General features: G+C 44.5%; 1 protein-coding gene across 6 annotated transcripts in view; it reads left to right on the top strand.

The window, feature by feature from the left end:
• SGCG (sarcoglycan gamma) overlaps positions 1-16,951 on the top strand; it is a 1,215,835-nt gene that overhangs the window by 590,174 nt on the left and 608,710 nt on the right. For all 6 annotated transcript variants that reach the window (XM_069202251.1, XM_069202248.1, XM_069202253.1 and 3 more), the window contains exon 3: positions 10,833-10,934. In XM_069202251.1, coding sequence (XP_069058352.1) covers positions 10,833-10,934 — 102 coding nt within the window. The remainder of the gene's footprint in view (positions 1-10,832; positions 10,935-16,951) is intronic.

Raw genomic sequence — 16,951 nt, 5'->3', positions numbered from 1 at the left:
GGAACTTTCACTGTTTTGAGTTCTGTTTGGTCGGATGACTAAATTCGGTGGGTTTGTTATTTGTGTTTCACAGCATATTATTTTTGTGGATTTAGATATTGTCCGCACTGGATGTTTTGTTAGAGGATTACAGATAAAAACGCCGTTTGTTACTGGACTAGAGGTTCATTTTCGTTACAGTTTGAGTGACTTGTGGTATTGAACTCGTTTGGACACGGTGATTTTTAGTCACAACTCTGGCTTATTGACTCATGGGGTTTTATCCATTGGGACTTTTGTCAATATAATTAGTTGTGATTTTTCTGGCAGGTCGGTTAGATGTTTTAAAAGAAATTGTTTGCTTTATTGGGGATCTGCACAGTCTGGTGTCTGGGTCTTTTGCACACCTGTAGCATGCTTCCCTTTTTATTTTATTTCTTGGTGGTACTCTATACCCCCTTTTATTCTTTTTTCTTTTGTCATTGTATTCTTGGTGCACGATGGTATGGGTTTTGATATATATTAAATCCTTTTAGCTATTTCAAGTGCTCTGTTCTGATGAAATATCTTCACATGTTTGCGGACCACAAACCAGTCACCAGTTCTCAGGTTGTGCCCTGGATCTTGGATCAGTGGCAGTGTGGTGGATTTCACCTGTTGAGAGAAAGAACGAACCACATCAGCCAGACCTTTGCGGTAGTCCAACACCTTATCATCTGTTATGTTCACAAGAGCATTTGCTGGATCTGCTGGCAACCTCAATGCTCTGCCCATGAGGATCTCGTGCTGTGACCATCCTATCCACCTGTCCCATTGTCATCAGAACTAACGGCAGTGCGTCAGGCCACTTCAGATTCGTGGATGCACACATTTTCACCATTCTTTATTTCAAGGTACCATTCATCTGTTCCACTAGTCCTGATGCTTCAGGGCAATAACTACAATGCAACTTCTGCTCAATGTTCAAGGCTCCACATAGTAATTTCACTACTTCATTGTTGAAGTGACTTTCCCTATCTGATTCTAAAGAGATCGGAAACCCAAAACTTGGTATCAGTTCCCTAAGCAGTAATTTTGCTAGAGTGAGGCTATCATTTCTCTGTGTAGGGTACGCTTCAATCCACTGACTAAAGATGCAGACAATCACCAACACATATCTCAAACCTCCACACACAGGCATCTCAATAAAATCCATTTGCATTCTGCTGATTGGACCTCCTGCTCTTCCAATGTGGCTGAAATTCACCACTATCCCTTTTCCCACGTTCATCTGTTAACAATTAATGCAACAATGGTGAACTTCTTCAGCAACTCATCTAAACCTCGAATTCAGCCAGTTTTGTTTAAAGATGCAAATCATGGCATCCCTCCCAACATGTGTTTGACCATGATAATACCTAGCCATTTGAGTCAGCAAACTGTTCGGCAAAACCAATTGACCCTCTTCTGAAACCCACAATTCATCCTGTCGCTGTACACATTTCATTTTGTTCCATGATAATTTTTCCTCCCTGTTAACATTATTCTGGACGGTTCTCAATTCTTCCAAGGTATCTATCACATGTAATGCATCACTTGGACATGTTTCATATTTAGGTAACAATTCCCACTTATCCTTGAATGATATACAGTTCAATGTGCAAAACCTTGCAACTTGATCCACATATCCATTTCCCATTGACGCATAATCTTGCGATTTCAGATGTGCACTACATTTTACCACGGTAATCTATTCAGGCCTTTGGATAGCTTACAGCAACTCTTGAATTCTCTCACCATTTCTCACTGGTGAACCAGAAGAGCTCATGAAACCTCTCTGTGACCACAACTGGCCAAAGTCATGGACTATTCCAAATCCATACTGGCTATCCGTATACATGGTAACTTTCAGCTGGGCAGAAACATGGCATACTCTAGTAAGGGCTACCAGTTCTGTTACTTGTGCAGAATATACTCCTTGAAACCAGAACACTTCCAGAATAACAGTAATTGTGCACTCAGCATATCCTGCTTTCAATACTCCTGTATTGTCTCTTAGACAGGAACCATCAACAAAAATAATTTGGTCATTCTCTTCCAACCGGGTGACTCTAATATCAGGTCTCGGTTTTGTGCACAGATCAGTTACTTCAAGACAATCATGTTCAATATCTCCAAACTTTTCAATTTCAAAATTTTCATTTGGAAGTAGGATTGCCGGGTTAAGCACTGTACATCTTTTCAATTACACATTTGGTAGCCCTAGCATACTCGTCTCGTAGCGAGTCAATCTTGCACCTGTCAGGTACTGGGTTTTGGTTCGGGTAAGAAAACTTCAATAGACTGGGGGGCCATAATTGTTAGGGGATGTCCCATCACAATGCCTTCGCACTGGGAATCCGTTGGCAACAGTGGCCTACCATCCCTAAAAACATCCTGACATCTCTCTGTGTGGCTGGGGCACTCATCCACAGTATGGCTGTGACCCTTTCTCTGGATATTTTTCTTGATCCCTTCTCAATCTGGTAACTCAAGTATTTCACTAAGTATTTAAGTGGAGACACTTTGGCCCTCATTCTAACCCCGGCGGTCTCAGACCGCCGGGGCCAGGGTCGGCGGGAGCACCGCGACAGACCGGCGGTGCCCCGCAGGGCATTCTGACCGCGGCGGTTTGGCCGCGGTCAGAAAGGGTAAACCGGCGGTCTCCCGCCGGTTTACCGCTGCCCTTAGAATCCCCCATGGCGGCGCAGCTTGCTGCGCCGCCATGGGGGATTCTGACACCCCCTACCGCCATCCTGTTCCTGGCGGTTCGCCCGCCAGGAACAGGATGGCGGTAGGGGGTGCCGCGGGGCCCCTGGGGGCCCCTGCCGTGCCCATGCCAATGGCATGGGCACGGCAGGGGCCCCCGTAAGAGGGCCCCACAAAGTATTTCAGTGTCTGCCTAGCAGACACTGAAATACGCGACGGGTGCAACTGCACCCGTCGCACCTTCCCACTCCGCCAGCTCAATTCTGAGCCGGCATCTTAGTGGGAAGGTTGATTTGCCCTGGGCTGGCGGGCGGCCTTTTGGCGGCCGCCCGCCAGCCCAGGGCAAATCCCAAAATACCCTCAGCGGTCTTTCGACCGCGGAGCGGTATTTTGGTGGGGGAACTTCGGCGGGCGGCCTCCGCCGCCCGCCGAAGTTAGAATCACCCCCTTTATGACCATTCTTTCCCAAATGGTTCATTAAGGCAATCGTGTCATACTTGCACTCTTCCTTCGTTTTAAATGCAATCAGCAAGTCATCAATGTAATGTACCAAGGTCGATTGAAAAGGCAATTCCAACAACTCCAAATTCTTTTTCAAGATCTGATTGAATATGGAAGGTGATTCTGAAAACCCTTGAGGAATTAGACATCAGCAGTAAACTCGGTCCAAAAAATTTAAACAAAAGAGAAATTTTCTATCCTCGTGAAAAGGCACAGAAAAGAACGCTTGTGACAAGTCTATGATGGTGAACCATTCAGCATCACATTGAATCTGGAACAGAATCACGGCTGGATTTGGCACCACTGGGCAACATTTGATCACAGTGTCATTTATTTTTCTCAGATCCTGGACAATTCAAACTTTCCCACAAGGCTTTTTTAATCCCATTATTGGTGAATTACATGGGCTACTCAACACCTCTTTCAAGACCCCTTGTTTTACAAGTTCTGCAATTATGTGAGCAACCTTCATAACAATGTCCTGTGGCATATGATTCTGGGGAATCTGAGGAAAAATTGCATTCAGCTTTACAGGACCTTTAACTGGCTCAAGTCCCTTTATCAGACCTATCTCTTTCTCTATCAAATCCCACACTTTCTCTTTAACCGTTCCCTGTAAATCAGGAGGAAGCTCCTTCACAGTTAACACTGGAAAGAAATTAATCAGAGGGTAGTCCTCATTTATCGTCTCACACTCGGTCTCTGGAGCTATGTCATCCTCATCATCACTATTCATCTGTATCTTGATTCCATTGTTGCTGTGTAAAACCTAGTTTTACACAGCAAGTCTCTTCCCAGTAGGGATACTGGACTTGAATCACAGACTACATATTTGTGCAATCATTTAAAGTTGCCAATTTTAACCTCAACAGGTTCTGTAATTGGGTTAGTCAAATATTGATCAATTATTGAAGTTTTTTACTTCTACAGCAGTGGTTCCCAACCTTTTGACTTCTGTGGACCCCCACTTTATTATTACTTGAACCTGGGGACCCCCACTGAATCATTATGGGAGTCCGGGATCCCCCACTGAGTCATTACCAAAAGCTGGGGACCTAATATGTTAAAATTATTTAATTATTAAAACAGTCACGGACCCCCTGTGGACGCTTCGCAGTTTGCTAGGGGGCCCCGGACCACAGGTTGGGAACCACTGTTCTACAGTTCTCACTGTAGAGCGTGTAGCTCCTGTATCAACCAAGAATGAAACTTTGTGACCTATTACCTTTCCTTTCACATGGGCCTTTCTGATCTACTTCTAAAGAAGCTGCAAGCGCACATTCCTCTTCATCCGAACTCTTGCTCACCCAATCATCGTTTATTCCATTCTCACTGTGTAAGGGGAATTGGTGAACTGTGTCAGACCTGTGACCTGTTGAGGAAGCCTCACCTGCTGCTGTTCCATTGGGGCTTGAGGTATTTGAATTTGCTGCTTAAGTACCATTTGAACCTGCTGTTGCACTGGTTGCAACTGTCATTTGTACACGTGGCACTTGTACCTGCTGCATGGGTTGAAAATGCTGTAGTTGTTCCATATTGGTATGAAAATTTGGATTATGACCTCTCATTCTCGGTCCTCTCATGTTTTGGACTGAATTGATGTCACCTGTTTGCTGAACAACGCCTTCCTGTACCATCATTGGGCACTCTCGCTTCCAATGTCCGACTGCTCCGCAAGCCTGACAAAGCAACAGTCTTTCATTCACTGCACATCTTTCTGGACCACTACAGTGCCCAAGACAGGGCTACGATTTCCATTACCAATTCCTCCACGACCTCTACTTCTCATTTGATTGTGAAGTACCACATTTCCCTGCTGCTGCAGTTGCTGCTTCCGTGGAAAACTTCCCTGCATCCCTGTTTGTGCTGCTTTAATTTGCATCACCATCACCTTTTCTTTCAGCCTTCTCTGTTTCAACTCGATCTCATCACTACAGTACTTTGCATACTGCAACACCTCATCAGTCGGCTTTGCTTGCCTGCAAATCAAATGACTTTTAATCATCTGGCTAATTTCAAGTCTCAATTCCTTCCACAAAATGAATTATGTCTTTCGGCTCGATCGTTTCTGTGCCACTGTAATGCTTAAATACCTGCAACAATCTCTCATAATACGCATGTATCAACTCCTTGGCTTCCTGAGATATCCTGTCTATTCTCTGCCAGTCAATGTTTTTGGGTGAAATTCTCGTTTTCAAAAATTCAATCACTTTGTAGTAATATTTCACTACTTCCAGAGACGGCGCACCTGTAGACGGATCTCTCTCTGGTTCTTTTGTCAGCCAATCTACACTCCTCTTGCACTCCACCCACAAATCTGCTGGAACTACTATCTCTAATAGAATGTTCAAGCCTTCCCACAGGCACTTTGCAAGTTTCACATATCTGTCTGTCTGCTAGTACCATTCTACTGCCTTCTCTCTCAACCTGGGATAGTCATTTGTAAAGGAAAGAATATCATTTCTGCTCCAAGGGACATGAACAAAATTCCCTCCTGGAATCTCTCTCATTGGTAGAATTTTCACTGGATCCTTGCCCTGCTGCACATTTGCAGTCAGCTCCACAGAATCCATCTTTTCTTCACCCATCTGCCTTCCCATTTGTCTAAGGCCCCCCATGTCTGGACACTTTGGAGTAACTCCCTAAGGTGTGCCTTCATTCCTGCAGATCTCATGTATTCGAAGTCTTTTGTGTCAAAATCTAACCTGTAACTCCTTTTCAAATGCTTTGTTTTCTCTATTTCTATGCCATATTTCTCTGCCAGTTGATGCACGTTGCTCACTTCCCTAGTAATTTTCGGGCACAGATATCTCAACTCTGCTTCTGTGTAGGACTCTAGTCTGTTCACACCCATAGTTCCTTAAATGAGCTTACGTGCTTCCATTCCTAGTCTCATATAGTTCAAGTACTCCTCTCCCCTAGGAGCACTGTGCAGGGTATTCAGCTTGTCTAACCATTCAGTCAATTGTCGGGCAGTCAAACCTTCCAACAAAATATTGTTGGCCTGGGCATTGGCACTTGTTGCATCATTGTATTCGGGGACTGTGGTGTCCGTAATTTCAGGCTCTGACTAACGTTCGACCCTATGTCACTATCCGGAGGAACTCCGAATGGACTAAGGTCTAGCAATGATCTTGATCCGTCAAAGGTCTGTCCCATAGGAGAGACTACTCGGATATTCTCATTAAATTCTCCCCTCATTGGATTCTGACTCAGGACCCCCTGTCCATTTGCACTGTAATTCTCCTGTGCGAACAAAGGTACAACTGGACCAATGGTGACAGGTACAGATACAGCATCTGGGCTTGGTCTAGCACTCAAATTCTGTGGGTGTATAGTTCCTGTATTCTGGCTTCTCAGTATGGGCCTATGTGACTATGTCCCTATTATTGGCGCGTATTTTGGCACTGCTTGTGACTCAGTGAGGCAGTAAAAGTGGAGTTGGTTCTGTCTGAACCACATCGGTTTCTGAAAAACCTGTGCTGTTGGCGCTATTACGTTTGTGGCAGCTTCCACTATAGGCACATCAGGGTAAATCCTCGGGACATTCGACTGTGGCACCTAGGTTTGTGCTACTGGTGTAATAGGTGCACTTAGGTTGCTCTGCATAGCGCTCTGTGTCATACTAGGATTAATCTGCACTGGACTCGTTGTCATGTTAACCTCTGTCGGAGCTGAAGGGTTTACACTAGTGGTCGGATCCCTCTCTTGTGCTGTATATGGTGGGGGACGGTTTCTCAATAACTGTCAAATAAACTCATCATTGTCTGACTCTTCCTCAAATGTCAAAGATCTCCTAGACTCCTTTGATCTCCGCTCCCTACTCTCAGGAGGGCTTGTTTGTTTTTCTGGTACCTTTCCCTCCTTCTCCCTCACTATCTTGTGTAATCGCTGGAGACAGTTTAATCCCCTGTAAAGTCTCGGCTCTCCACAATTTCTGATCCCTGTCTCATCTAGCCTCCGCTAGTGTCTTCTCTGCTTTTCTCATCCTCCTTTTAAATTTCTGTTGCTGTCTGGTTACTAACTCCCAGATTGCTAATGCCTCGAACTGTGCTGGTCTGGGAGGGGGTGTCAGATCATTCAGCACCTTAACTAAGCTCCTCAAATTAAATATTCTGTGGACAGGAAATGCTAAACTCCCATCTGTTAGACTTTTCATCCTTGGCGTGGTCTCCCTTAACTTTTTGCCTCTGTTTCCCAGGTTGTTGATGTGTGCTGGGCTCTGTTTTGCTGTTTTTGTTACTCTGGGCACTTTACCACTGCTAATTAGTGCTAAAGCGCAAGGGATCCTTTACAAAATGTGTATGTAATTGGCTTATCCATGAGTGGCATATTCGTTTTATTAGTAAGTCCCTAGTACAGTGCACTAGACGTGCCCAGGGCCTGTAAATCAAATACTACTAGTGGGCCTGCAGCACTGGTTGTGCCACCCACGTAAGTAGCTCTGTAATCATGTCTCAGACCTGCCACTGCAGTGTTTGTGTGTGCCATTTTAACTGTAAATTTGACTTGGCAAGTGTACCCACTTGCCATCCCTAAACCTTCCCTTTTATTACATGTAAGACACCCCTAAGGTAGGCCCTAGGTAGTCCGAAGGGCAGGGTGCAGTGTATGGTTAAGGTAGGACATATAGTAATGTGTTTTATATGTCCTAACAGAGAATTATTACTAAATTCGTTTTTCACTGTTGCAAGGCCTGTCCCTCTCATAGGTTAACATGGGGGCTATCTTTAAATATCATTAAAGTGTAGATTCCCTTTGGGAGCGGATGGACATGTGGAGTTTGGAGTCTCTGAGCTCACAATTTAAAAATACATCTTTTAGTAAAGTTGATTTTGAGATTGTGCGTTTGAAAATGGTACTTTTAGAAAGTGAGCATTTTCTTGCTTATACGATTTCTGTGACTCTGCCTGTTTGTGGATTCCCTGTCTGGGTCAGTTTGACAGTTGGGCTGGTTGCACCTCACACTAGACAGTGACACAAAGGGAGCTGGGGTGTAGTTTACATTTCCTGATGAGCCATCTGTGCTAGGAGGAAGGGAAGGAGTGGTCACTTACACCTGAAAGGGCTGTGCCTGTCCTCACACAATGCAGTCTCCAACCCCCTGGTGAGTGTCTGGGGCCTGGCATGGGCAAGGCAGGATTTCACATTCAAAAGAGACTTTACTTTGAAGTAGGCCTACTTCAAAGGAAAAATTGGGTATAAGAAGGGCACCCAAAACCACAGACTTTAGAAACACTTCTGGAACCAAGAGGAACCTCTGCCTGGAGAAGAGCTGAATAGCTGAGGAAGAAGTGCTGCCCTGCCTGTGACTGTGCTTTGTGGAGCTTTCCTGCAGTGCTGCTTCTGCCAGAGTAAGAGGGCAAAGACTGGACTTTGTGTGCCTTCCATCTTGTGAAGAAATCTCCAAGGGCTTGATTTAGAGCTTGCCTCCTGTTGTTTGAAGTCTCAGGGACAGCAAAGACTTCTCTCTGCCAGCACCTGGAGTCTCTGGAGAGACTCCTGCTCTGACAAGTGGTGCCCTATCCAGTCCCTGGGCCCTTGAAAGGAAAGCTGGTGGAAATCCAAGGAAATCGACTTCGGACGACTTCGGACCGACGGCGCTGCTCAATCCGGTGACACCGCCTGCACCCGACGCCGTGACCTTCGCTGGAACGCGACGCTCTTCGTAGGCCTGACGCCGCTGCAGCCTCGCTGAAGTCCGCGACTCAGTGGAAGTCGCCGCACCACGTCGTGACCGACGCCGCTCGAAGTGCGCGGATTCAACGTTTCGCACAGACGCCGCTATCCCCGACTTCGCGCATCGGCTTGTTTTCACTCTTCACCAAAGGTACTGTACTTGGGGGTCTACGCGACTCTGTGTCTGGCGCCGCTGGTGTCAGCTTGTTGGGAACGACTCCGTCACGACGCCGTGTTAACATCTCATCGAAGCATTTTTGTTTCTAAGAGCTATTTTTGAGTTTAATCTTTAAAAATTCATAACTTGACTTGTGTATGTTGGATTTTTGTAGTTTTGGTCTTGTTTTGTTTAGATAAATACTTCCTATTTTTCTAAACTGGTGTTGTGTCATTTTGTAGTGTTTTCATTAAGTTACTGTGTGTGTTGGTACAAATACTTTACACCTAGCACTCTGAAGTTAAGCCTACTGCTCTGCCAAGCTACCAAGGGGGTAAGCAGGGGTTAGCTGAGGGTGATTCTCTTTTACCCTGACTAGAGTGAGGGTCCTTGCTTGAACAGGGGGTAACCTGACTGTCAACCAAAGACCCCATTTCCAACACAGAGGGACACAGTTTTCAAGCACAAACTTTTTGAATAAATGTAAATCTGCATGTAACAAGAATAAGTGAGCAAACAGCAGCATGTTAGGCCTCGTTATGTCAAGGATGCAGTTAATATTTAGGCTAAGTAGCTTGTCACGTTAATATTCACGGACCAACTCTGCAGCTCACCATAGCTGATGAAATATGAAGTGTATTCAACAGGAAGCTTGCACCAGCGAAGTCCTTCAAAGCAACCAGCAAGGGTGCTTGCAGCCTCCTCCTCCCAGTTTATCAGTTTGATAAAGTGGGCAAAGGTAAATTGTAGCCCCTCTTCACCCCACTATGCCAAGAAGAACAGATGTTAATAGTTTTTCATGTTTTTAATTCAGCATTAGGGATCCAGAGCTATTGCAACCTGCCATTGGATATGATCAGTCACCCATTTGTGGTCATCCGCTAACTATGGTGCCGGCCCTGATTTACAAAGATACAAAGAGAACTTTGACAGTAACGACTGATTTACGCTGGTAGATGGGAGTAATTTACAAGCCCGTTAGTCACACCATGTCTACAAAGGCTCATAAACAGGCAGTGCATGAATTACTAAAGTGTCCTACACTTCTGTTGTTTTCTCTCGTGACATTGTGGGCGTCCGCAAGAATGTGTGAGGGGGTGATTATCCGGATCTCATTCGAATATTGTGCACAGTCACCCAGATGTAAACTTTTTCGGTAATTACAACAAGGTTGATTTCCACTTCTATGTGCAGATTTAAGCTACAACTAGAAGTTCTAGGTGTAACTGTTGAAGAAATTGTGGGAAGGGGGGCCAATCGCTCCAGTTTTAAAGTGAGATATTGAAGAAAATACTTTGAAAATTAATTTAACAATGTGTAGAAATTACTTTCCTGAACTGCCGTGTCTTCTGTTTTTTCGTGAATTCCATGTACTCTGGACTGTTTCTTAAAACATGTGAAAGCTACAGATGTGACTTAAAGGCAGACGTAGGCCTTTTTTACGAAAGTCCTTAATGGAGCCGCTGCGGTTGAAGCGTCCACTTGTAGTAATGCCTGAAGAGCGCGGGGTTTACTAGCCTTTGCTGGTAATGCTCGAGCACGATCTTTAGGATGTTAATCTTGTGAAACTGAAGAGCACTACACATGTAACGTGACATTTTACGATGAGTACTACACATGTAACGTGACATTTTAGAACATCTGGGTTTGATTAAATACATGTTTTACAAGCAAGAGTCAAAAAAAGAACAGCCTGAATTGTGTTATTCTGAAACTATGCAAGTGAAGCACAAACTATAGTGTTCACCGGGACGGTTCTAAAGTGCACGTGTGATGTTTCTCTTCACAGACTGGAATGGGTCACCTGCGTGTTACAAGTGAGGGACTTCGCTTGGAAGGGGAGTCGGAATTCCTTTTCCCGTTGTACGCCAAAGAAATTCATTCTAGAACGGTAAGAGTGTGTTTACTGCTGTTCGCAATCTAGGGATATTGTGACCCAAACGACAATGTAGATTTGGTCGTGGGGAAGACATAGTGAGATTTTAGCATAGCGTGCGTGGCAGCGTTCTGAATGGAATATCAGGCCGGCATGAATGTTAAAACTTCACAAAAACGTCGGCATTATTATTTTTTCAGAACTGAACTGTATCAAGTAAACTAAAAAAAAGAGATTACTGGGACTCACACCAACAGGTTTTACTACTAAATACAGTTTTACTCACTCTTCATATTAGCCGTATGTGTGCGCGCGCAGAGGCGTGTGTACACACGCGTGTGTACACACAAGCTAATATCGATTAAAAATATTGTATTGTCAAGCAACGGCCCAGACTCCTAGACATTGTAGTTCAGCTACCTATGGAAAAGCTGTACAGAGATGAAAATGTCCAGGAGGCATATTTTAAAACTTTATACATCACAGCCGAAAAAACTGACCTTCGATGTAATACAATAACAGCTGTTTCATGTGAGCTTTGAAGGGGATAATCCCACAGGTAACATTCTGTTTCAACCAAAAAATACATATCCCTGACGTAGATGGAATCACAAACGCTACAAGGTTCCCCTATTAATACTGAAAGATGCATGCTAATCAACGAAAACGAATGTGTGGCCTTTTGTCGTTCGTAAGTGTGGAGCTGACTTCAACCATTGTTTTTTTTTTAATTGGCTTAATTACCACAGAAATCCTTGAAAATATTGCTTCAGTCGATAGATGTTGAAGATTTATTTTTTCAGTATTAATTTTAAATTACTGTAGATTGTTAATGATGGATGCTGACATTCCAGTGATAAATGCCAAATGACCCCTTTATGAATTACGAAAATCTAAATGCATTTTACAAATATTTGTTTTTCTCATTTCCCTTATTTTTCTTTTCATTTTGATCAGCTAAGTACAGGTGTTTACAGACTGAAACCATATACAAAGTAGACCACATTTTACAACTCTACGGAAATGTAATTCTTTACATAACATGAAACTTTAAAAAAATTACACTGGAACCAATGTACAAAATATGACAGACAAAATTTCGCAGCATACTCACATAGGTTTAGAGGATTAGAATTCTCACTTTCTGGAGAAATACAGTTATCCTAGTAGTACTCCAGGAAATCTATATTAGTCAGAAAGGTACTCATAGAACCAAAATGTACATATTCGCATTTTCTGTGATTTAGAAATTCTGCATGTCTAAGTCATGCAGAGTTGTCATTCGAACAGTTATTGTTCTTCTCATAGATTTTTTTCCTGGTAGAGAATCCCTTCCCTTGAACCCTTCATAAATATGTGGGTTTTCTCTTTTCCATTCCACTGGTGGTGGGTGATTGTAAGAAATTGGGTTCTTAGTAGACTGGGTTGTGAGTACTGGTCAGGCAGCAACCACAATCCTTGTCAAGGTGAGGCCCAAGACAACACTAAATTAACCTCCACTCAACCTTTTGGTAGTTTAGCACAGAGTAGTCAGGCTTAACTTAAAGGCCATGTGTAAAGTATTTGTGTACTACTTCAAACAGTGGTAAAGTGGAAACACCTCACAAAAAGGATCCCACACCAAATTAGAAAAATAGAAATTTCTTTAATAAAAAAAAACAAGAAGAAACATGACTGTCTAATCCAGGTGATTGATTGACACCTGATCTGATCGATATAAGTCAATAAGGACTCAATGAAGGACCACACACCAGTAATGTACACAACTTAGCTTTAATAGAATTTTCAGTAAAATATATGCGTTTGACACATTAACAAAGTAGAATGAAAAATAGCAATAGAGAGCATCTATTTATGTGGGAGCAAAGAGTTCACCAATTGAAACACTGCATTGGTTGACTGTCTACGAAATGCATATTTCAGCTACTGCATCATATTCACATAAAGACGTTCAAGGAAAGAGCAAATATAAATGAGCAGAATACATCAGATTATAAACATAGTGCAAGTATGTTAATCAATCAGAATAAAGCAGAGAAACAAAGGCCTTTCATCCCTGGGTGGAACTTAACTTTATCCACAATGCTTGGCAGCCCTCTCCCGCCTGCTCGAATCTCTCTCCCCTTCGAGCGTCATGGTCTAAGAACAGCACAGCCAGGGAAGCAACGATGTGGGCAATGGCAGCTTGCACAACTCCATCTGCGAGCTTCAATCCCCTCACCCGCGCTTCAGTGCTTAAATAATCTGAAGCTTGGACTCTAGCCCTTTCTCGCATTTTCTAGCTATGTTATCAGCACACGTCCCTTGGCAGCTCTGTTGTTCACTAACCATTATTTTTCTGGCCTTTTCCTGGACTCCCTTTCTCAGGGTTAGAATGACCTTCACGTCCCTCTCCCACACTTCCTGCTTCTTGCACATGCAGCTGCGGATAATTTTATCTATGGAATGTTGGAAAACAAGCTTGAAAGCGACATCGTGGACTTTTCCACGTATGGCTCAGGTTTCTGCAGGCATCACGCTCATCTACACTGCTCAGACTAATTAACCCTTCACGTCACAATGTCTTCCGCACCTTTCCCTACACTGATCAATGACAAAAATCCAACACGTAGAACCAAAGATATGCAATTTAAAACATTTTAGTGAACAAAGTTTCAAAAAAGCACAAAATGCCAATTGTGGATATTTGGTCCCGCAGGACCGGGATAATGTCACAAGGTCAGGCCGACCATTATGGAGTGTGGGCTGGCTAAAGAGACTCAGTTAGGCTCACTGAACAAAGTACCTTAAATTCTGGTTTGTAAAGCGTTGTGAGGATGCACGTCAAAGATGTGTCACGCAGACGGCGTGATGCATCGGTTCTGAGGTGCGTTAAAGCTGTGGTACGAGATCCTGCATCATCACCGAAGATCCCATCGACATGGGATTGCGAAGCAAAATCCAGCTTTGGGGATGTGTCTCACAGTTGGGGTGATGCATTGGATTTGGGGAGCTGTGAGGCTGTGATGCGGAGTCAGGCATCAATGCTGCTGTTGATGAGGGGTGCGAGGGCTTGACCTGAGGATGCATTGCACATTGACGGTTCCGAAAATGCTGCAGGGGTGATGCGGGTATTTGTGACTGGTCCAATCCACACTGCAGTGCTGATGTATAAGTTCTGCTTGGGGCTGTGCCATGCAGCAGAGGGAATGCACCGGTTCTGATGGATCCCACTTCCAAAGGTCCAGGACTTGTGAGCACCACTTGGCAGGGCAGACTCACAGATGGCAGAGTCCATGTGCAAAGTTGTTGGAATCCTGTTGTCTCCCTGAGACTTCAGATCAGGAAGCCAGCCAACTAAGCCATGAAGTCACTCTGGGGTTCTGGGTTCAAGAAATGCAGGTTCATTCCTTCTTATACAGGCCAGAAGGTAGATGGTCAGCACAGCAGGTCAGAAGTCCTTCAGAGCACCAGTCCAGCAGAGTGGCAGTCCTTTCAGCAGCACAGCAGTCATTCTTCCTGGCAGAGAATTCACAGGTCCAAAAGTGTACTGAAGAGTTGGTGTCTGAGGTACAGTATTTATATCCAATTGTGCCTTTGTAGCCCTTTGTGTGGAGGCAGGACACTGTCTAGTCAAATGTAAATGGGGCAAAGTCCAGCTCCTATCACCTATACTGCCAGTGATGGCCCATCCAGGCATTCCCTAGCTCTCAATTGTGTATGGCAGTCTAGGAGGAACACACAAGCCCAGCTGTCAACTACACCCAGTCATGGGACCCAGAGACAGGCTGCAGACACCAAATGGCTAAGGCAGAAAAGCTCAAACTTTCTAAAAGTGGCATTTTCAAAATTGTAATTTAAAATTAGACTTCACTATAAGTTAGACTGTTTTCATTACTGTTGGACCTGGCCCTTTTTGCAGGGTCATCCTGTTAGAAATACGGTCTTTGGTTGGCAGTCAGGTTACCCCCTGTCCAAGCAAGCACCCTCACTCTAGTCAGGGTAAGTCACAAACAATCCAAATTATCCTGTGCCCACCCTCTGGTAGCTTGGCACTGAGCAGTCAGGCTTAACCTAGAAGGCAATGTGTAAAGTATCTGTGCAATAAATCATGCAATAACACAGTATTGTACCACAAAAATACACCACACAGTGTTTAGAAAAATATAGAATATTTATCTGGTTAAATGCAGTCAAAACGATCAAGATTTGATAAGTAGACATTAAAATATCACTTTAGAGAATTATAAAAAGAGTCTTTAGTCCTTAAAAAGCGACATGTGTCTCTTGCAAGCACAAAGTACCTGGTTTGCATTCAAATTCTCCGCAAGGTACACCAGTGGAGGAGATGCGTGGAAAACGGGGAGGTGTGCGCCAGGTTCTCCGGACGCACACAGACGATGCGTCGATCATTTTCCACGCAGAGAAGACTTTGCGTTGATTTCTGGCGCACTGACTTGGATCCTCTTTGGGTTGCAGGATATTTGGATCCCCCGGGGATGATGCAGAGAAATCCTGGTCATGCAGGACAAAGTCAACAGGAGCTGTGTCAATCCGGTGGGCGATGCAGGTACATTTTCTGTTGCACAGCAGGCCCTGCGTTGATTCTTCTCATAGGAAGTCTGGCTGCGTCGTTTCGGCTTCACTATGCGTCGGTCCAGTGGGCTGTTGCCTCAAAGTTCCAGTCGCAATGCTGGTGCTGCGTCGATCTCCTCTTGGGGAGCAGGGCTGCGTCATTCCAGTTCGGCGTGCAGTGATTTTCTCACTGCGATGCAGGTTGTGCATCATTTCTGGCAGGCTGTGTATCAAATATTTGCCACACAAGGAGTTCTTTGCAGGAAGATGTCTTTTTGGCCCTGAGACTTCAAGCAACAGGAGGCAAGCTCTATCCAAGCGCTTGGAGAGCACTTCTCAGCAGAGGCTGCAAGGCAGCAAGGCAACAGCAGGGCAGCAGTCCTTTGCAGAAAAACAGTCAGGTGAGTCCTTTGGGCAGCCAGGCAGTTCCTCTTGGCAGGTTGCAGGGTCTGGTTCAGAGTTTCCTCACCAGTGGTATCTTGTCCAGAAGTGTCTGAGTTGGTAAGGTCAGAGACCCTGTTTAAATACCCAAAATGTGCCTTTGAAGTGGGGGAGACTTCAAAGAGTGGCTTAGAAGTGCACAAGGTCCCCTTTCAGTTCCATCCTGTCTGCCAGGGTCCAGTAGGGGGTTTGGCAGTCCATCGTGTGAGGGCAGGCCACTGTCCTTTCAAATGTAAGTTTCAGGCCCTCCACCCTCCCAGCCCAGGAAGACCCATTTAGTATGCAGATGTGTGCAGGTGTGACTGACCATCCTATGTTTGGGGTTGTGTGAGTGAAATGCACAAGGGAGCTGTCAAGTAACCTATCCAGACGTGGATTGTAAGGCAGAGAAATGCTCACTTTCTAAAAGTGGCATTTCTAAAATAGTAATATTAAATCCAACTTCACCAGTCAGCAGGATTTTGTATTACCATTCTGGCCATACTAAATATGACCTTGTTACTCCTTTCAGATCAGAATCTAACACTCAACCAGAATATGAGGGTAGTCCTAATGTTAGCCTATGAAAGGAGCAGGCCTCACAGCACTGTAAAACGAATTTAGGAGTTCTACACTACCAGGACAAATAAACTACACAGGTATATGTCCTGCCTTTTACCAACATAGCACCCTGCCCTAAGGATTACCTAGGGCCTACGTTAGGGGTGACTTATATGTAAAAAAAGGGGAGTTTAAGGCTAGGCAAGTACTCTTAAATGCCAAGTCGACGTAGCAGTGAAACTTGCACATACAGGTCTTGCAATGGCAGGCCTGAGGTATGGTTAAGGGGCTACTTATGTGGGTGGGTAAATCAGTGCTGCAGGCCCACTAGTAGCATATAATCTACAGGCCCTGGGCACATGTAGTGCACTTTACTGGGGACTTACAAGTAGATTAAATAAGCCAATTGGGTATGAACCAATGTCACCATGTTTTAAGGGAGAGGGCATATGCACTTTAGCACTGGTTATCAGTGGTAAATTGTGCAGAGTCCTAAA

The sequence above is a fragment of the Pleurodeles waltl genome, chromosome 8 (assembly GCF_031143425.1).
Source record: "Pleurodeles waltl isolate 20211129_DDA chromosome 8, aPleWal1.hap1.20221129, whole genome shotgun sequence".
Lineage (NCBI taxonomy): Eukaryota > Metazoa > Chordata > Amphibia > Caudata > Salamandridae > Pleurodeles > Pleurodeles waltl.
This window is presented reverse-complemented; position numbering and strand designations above follow the sequence as displayed.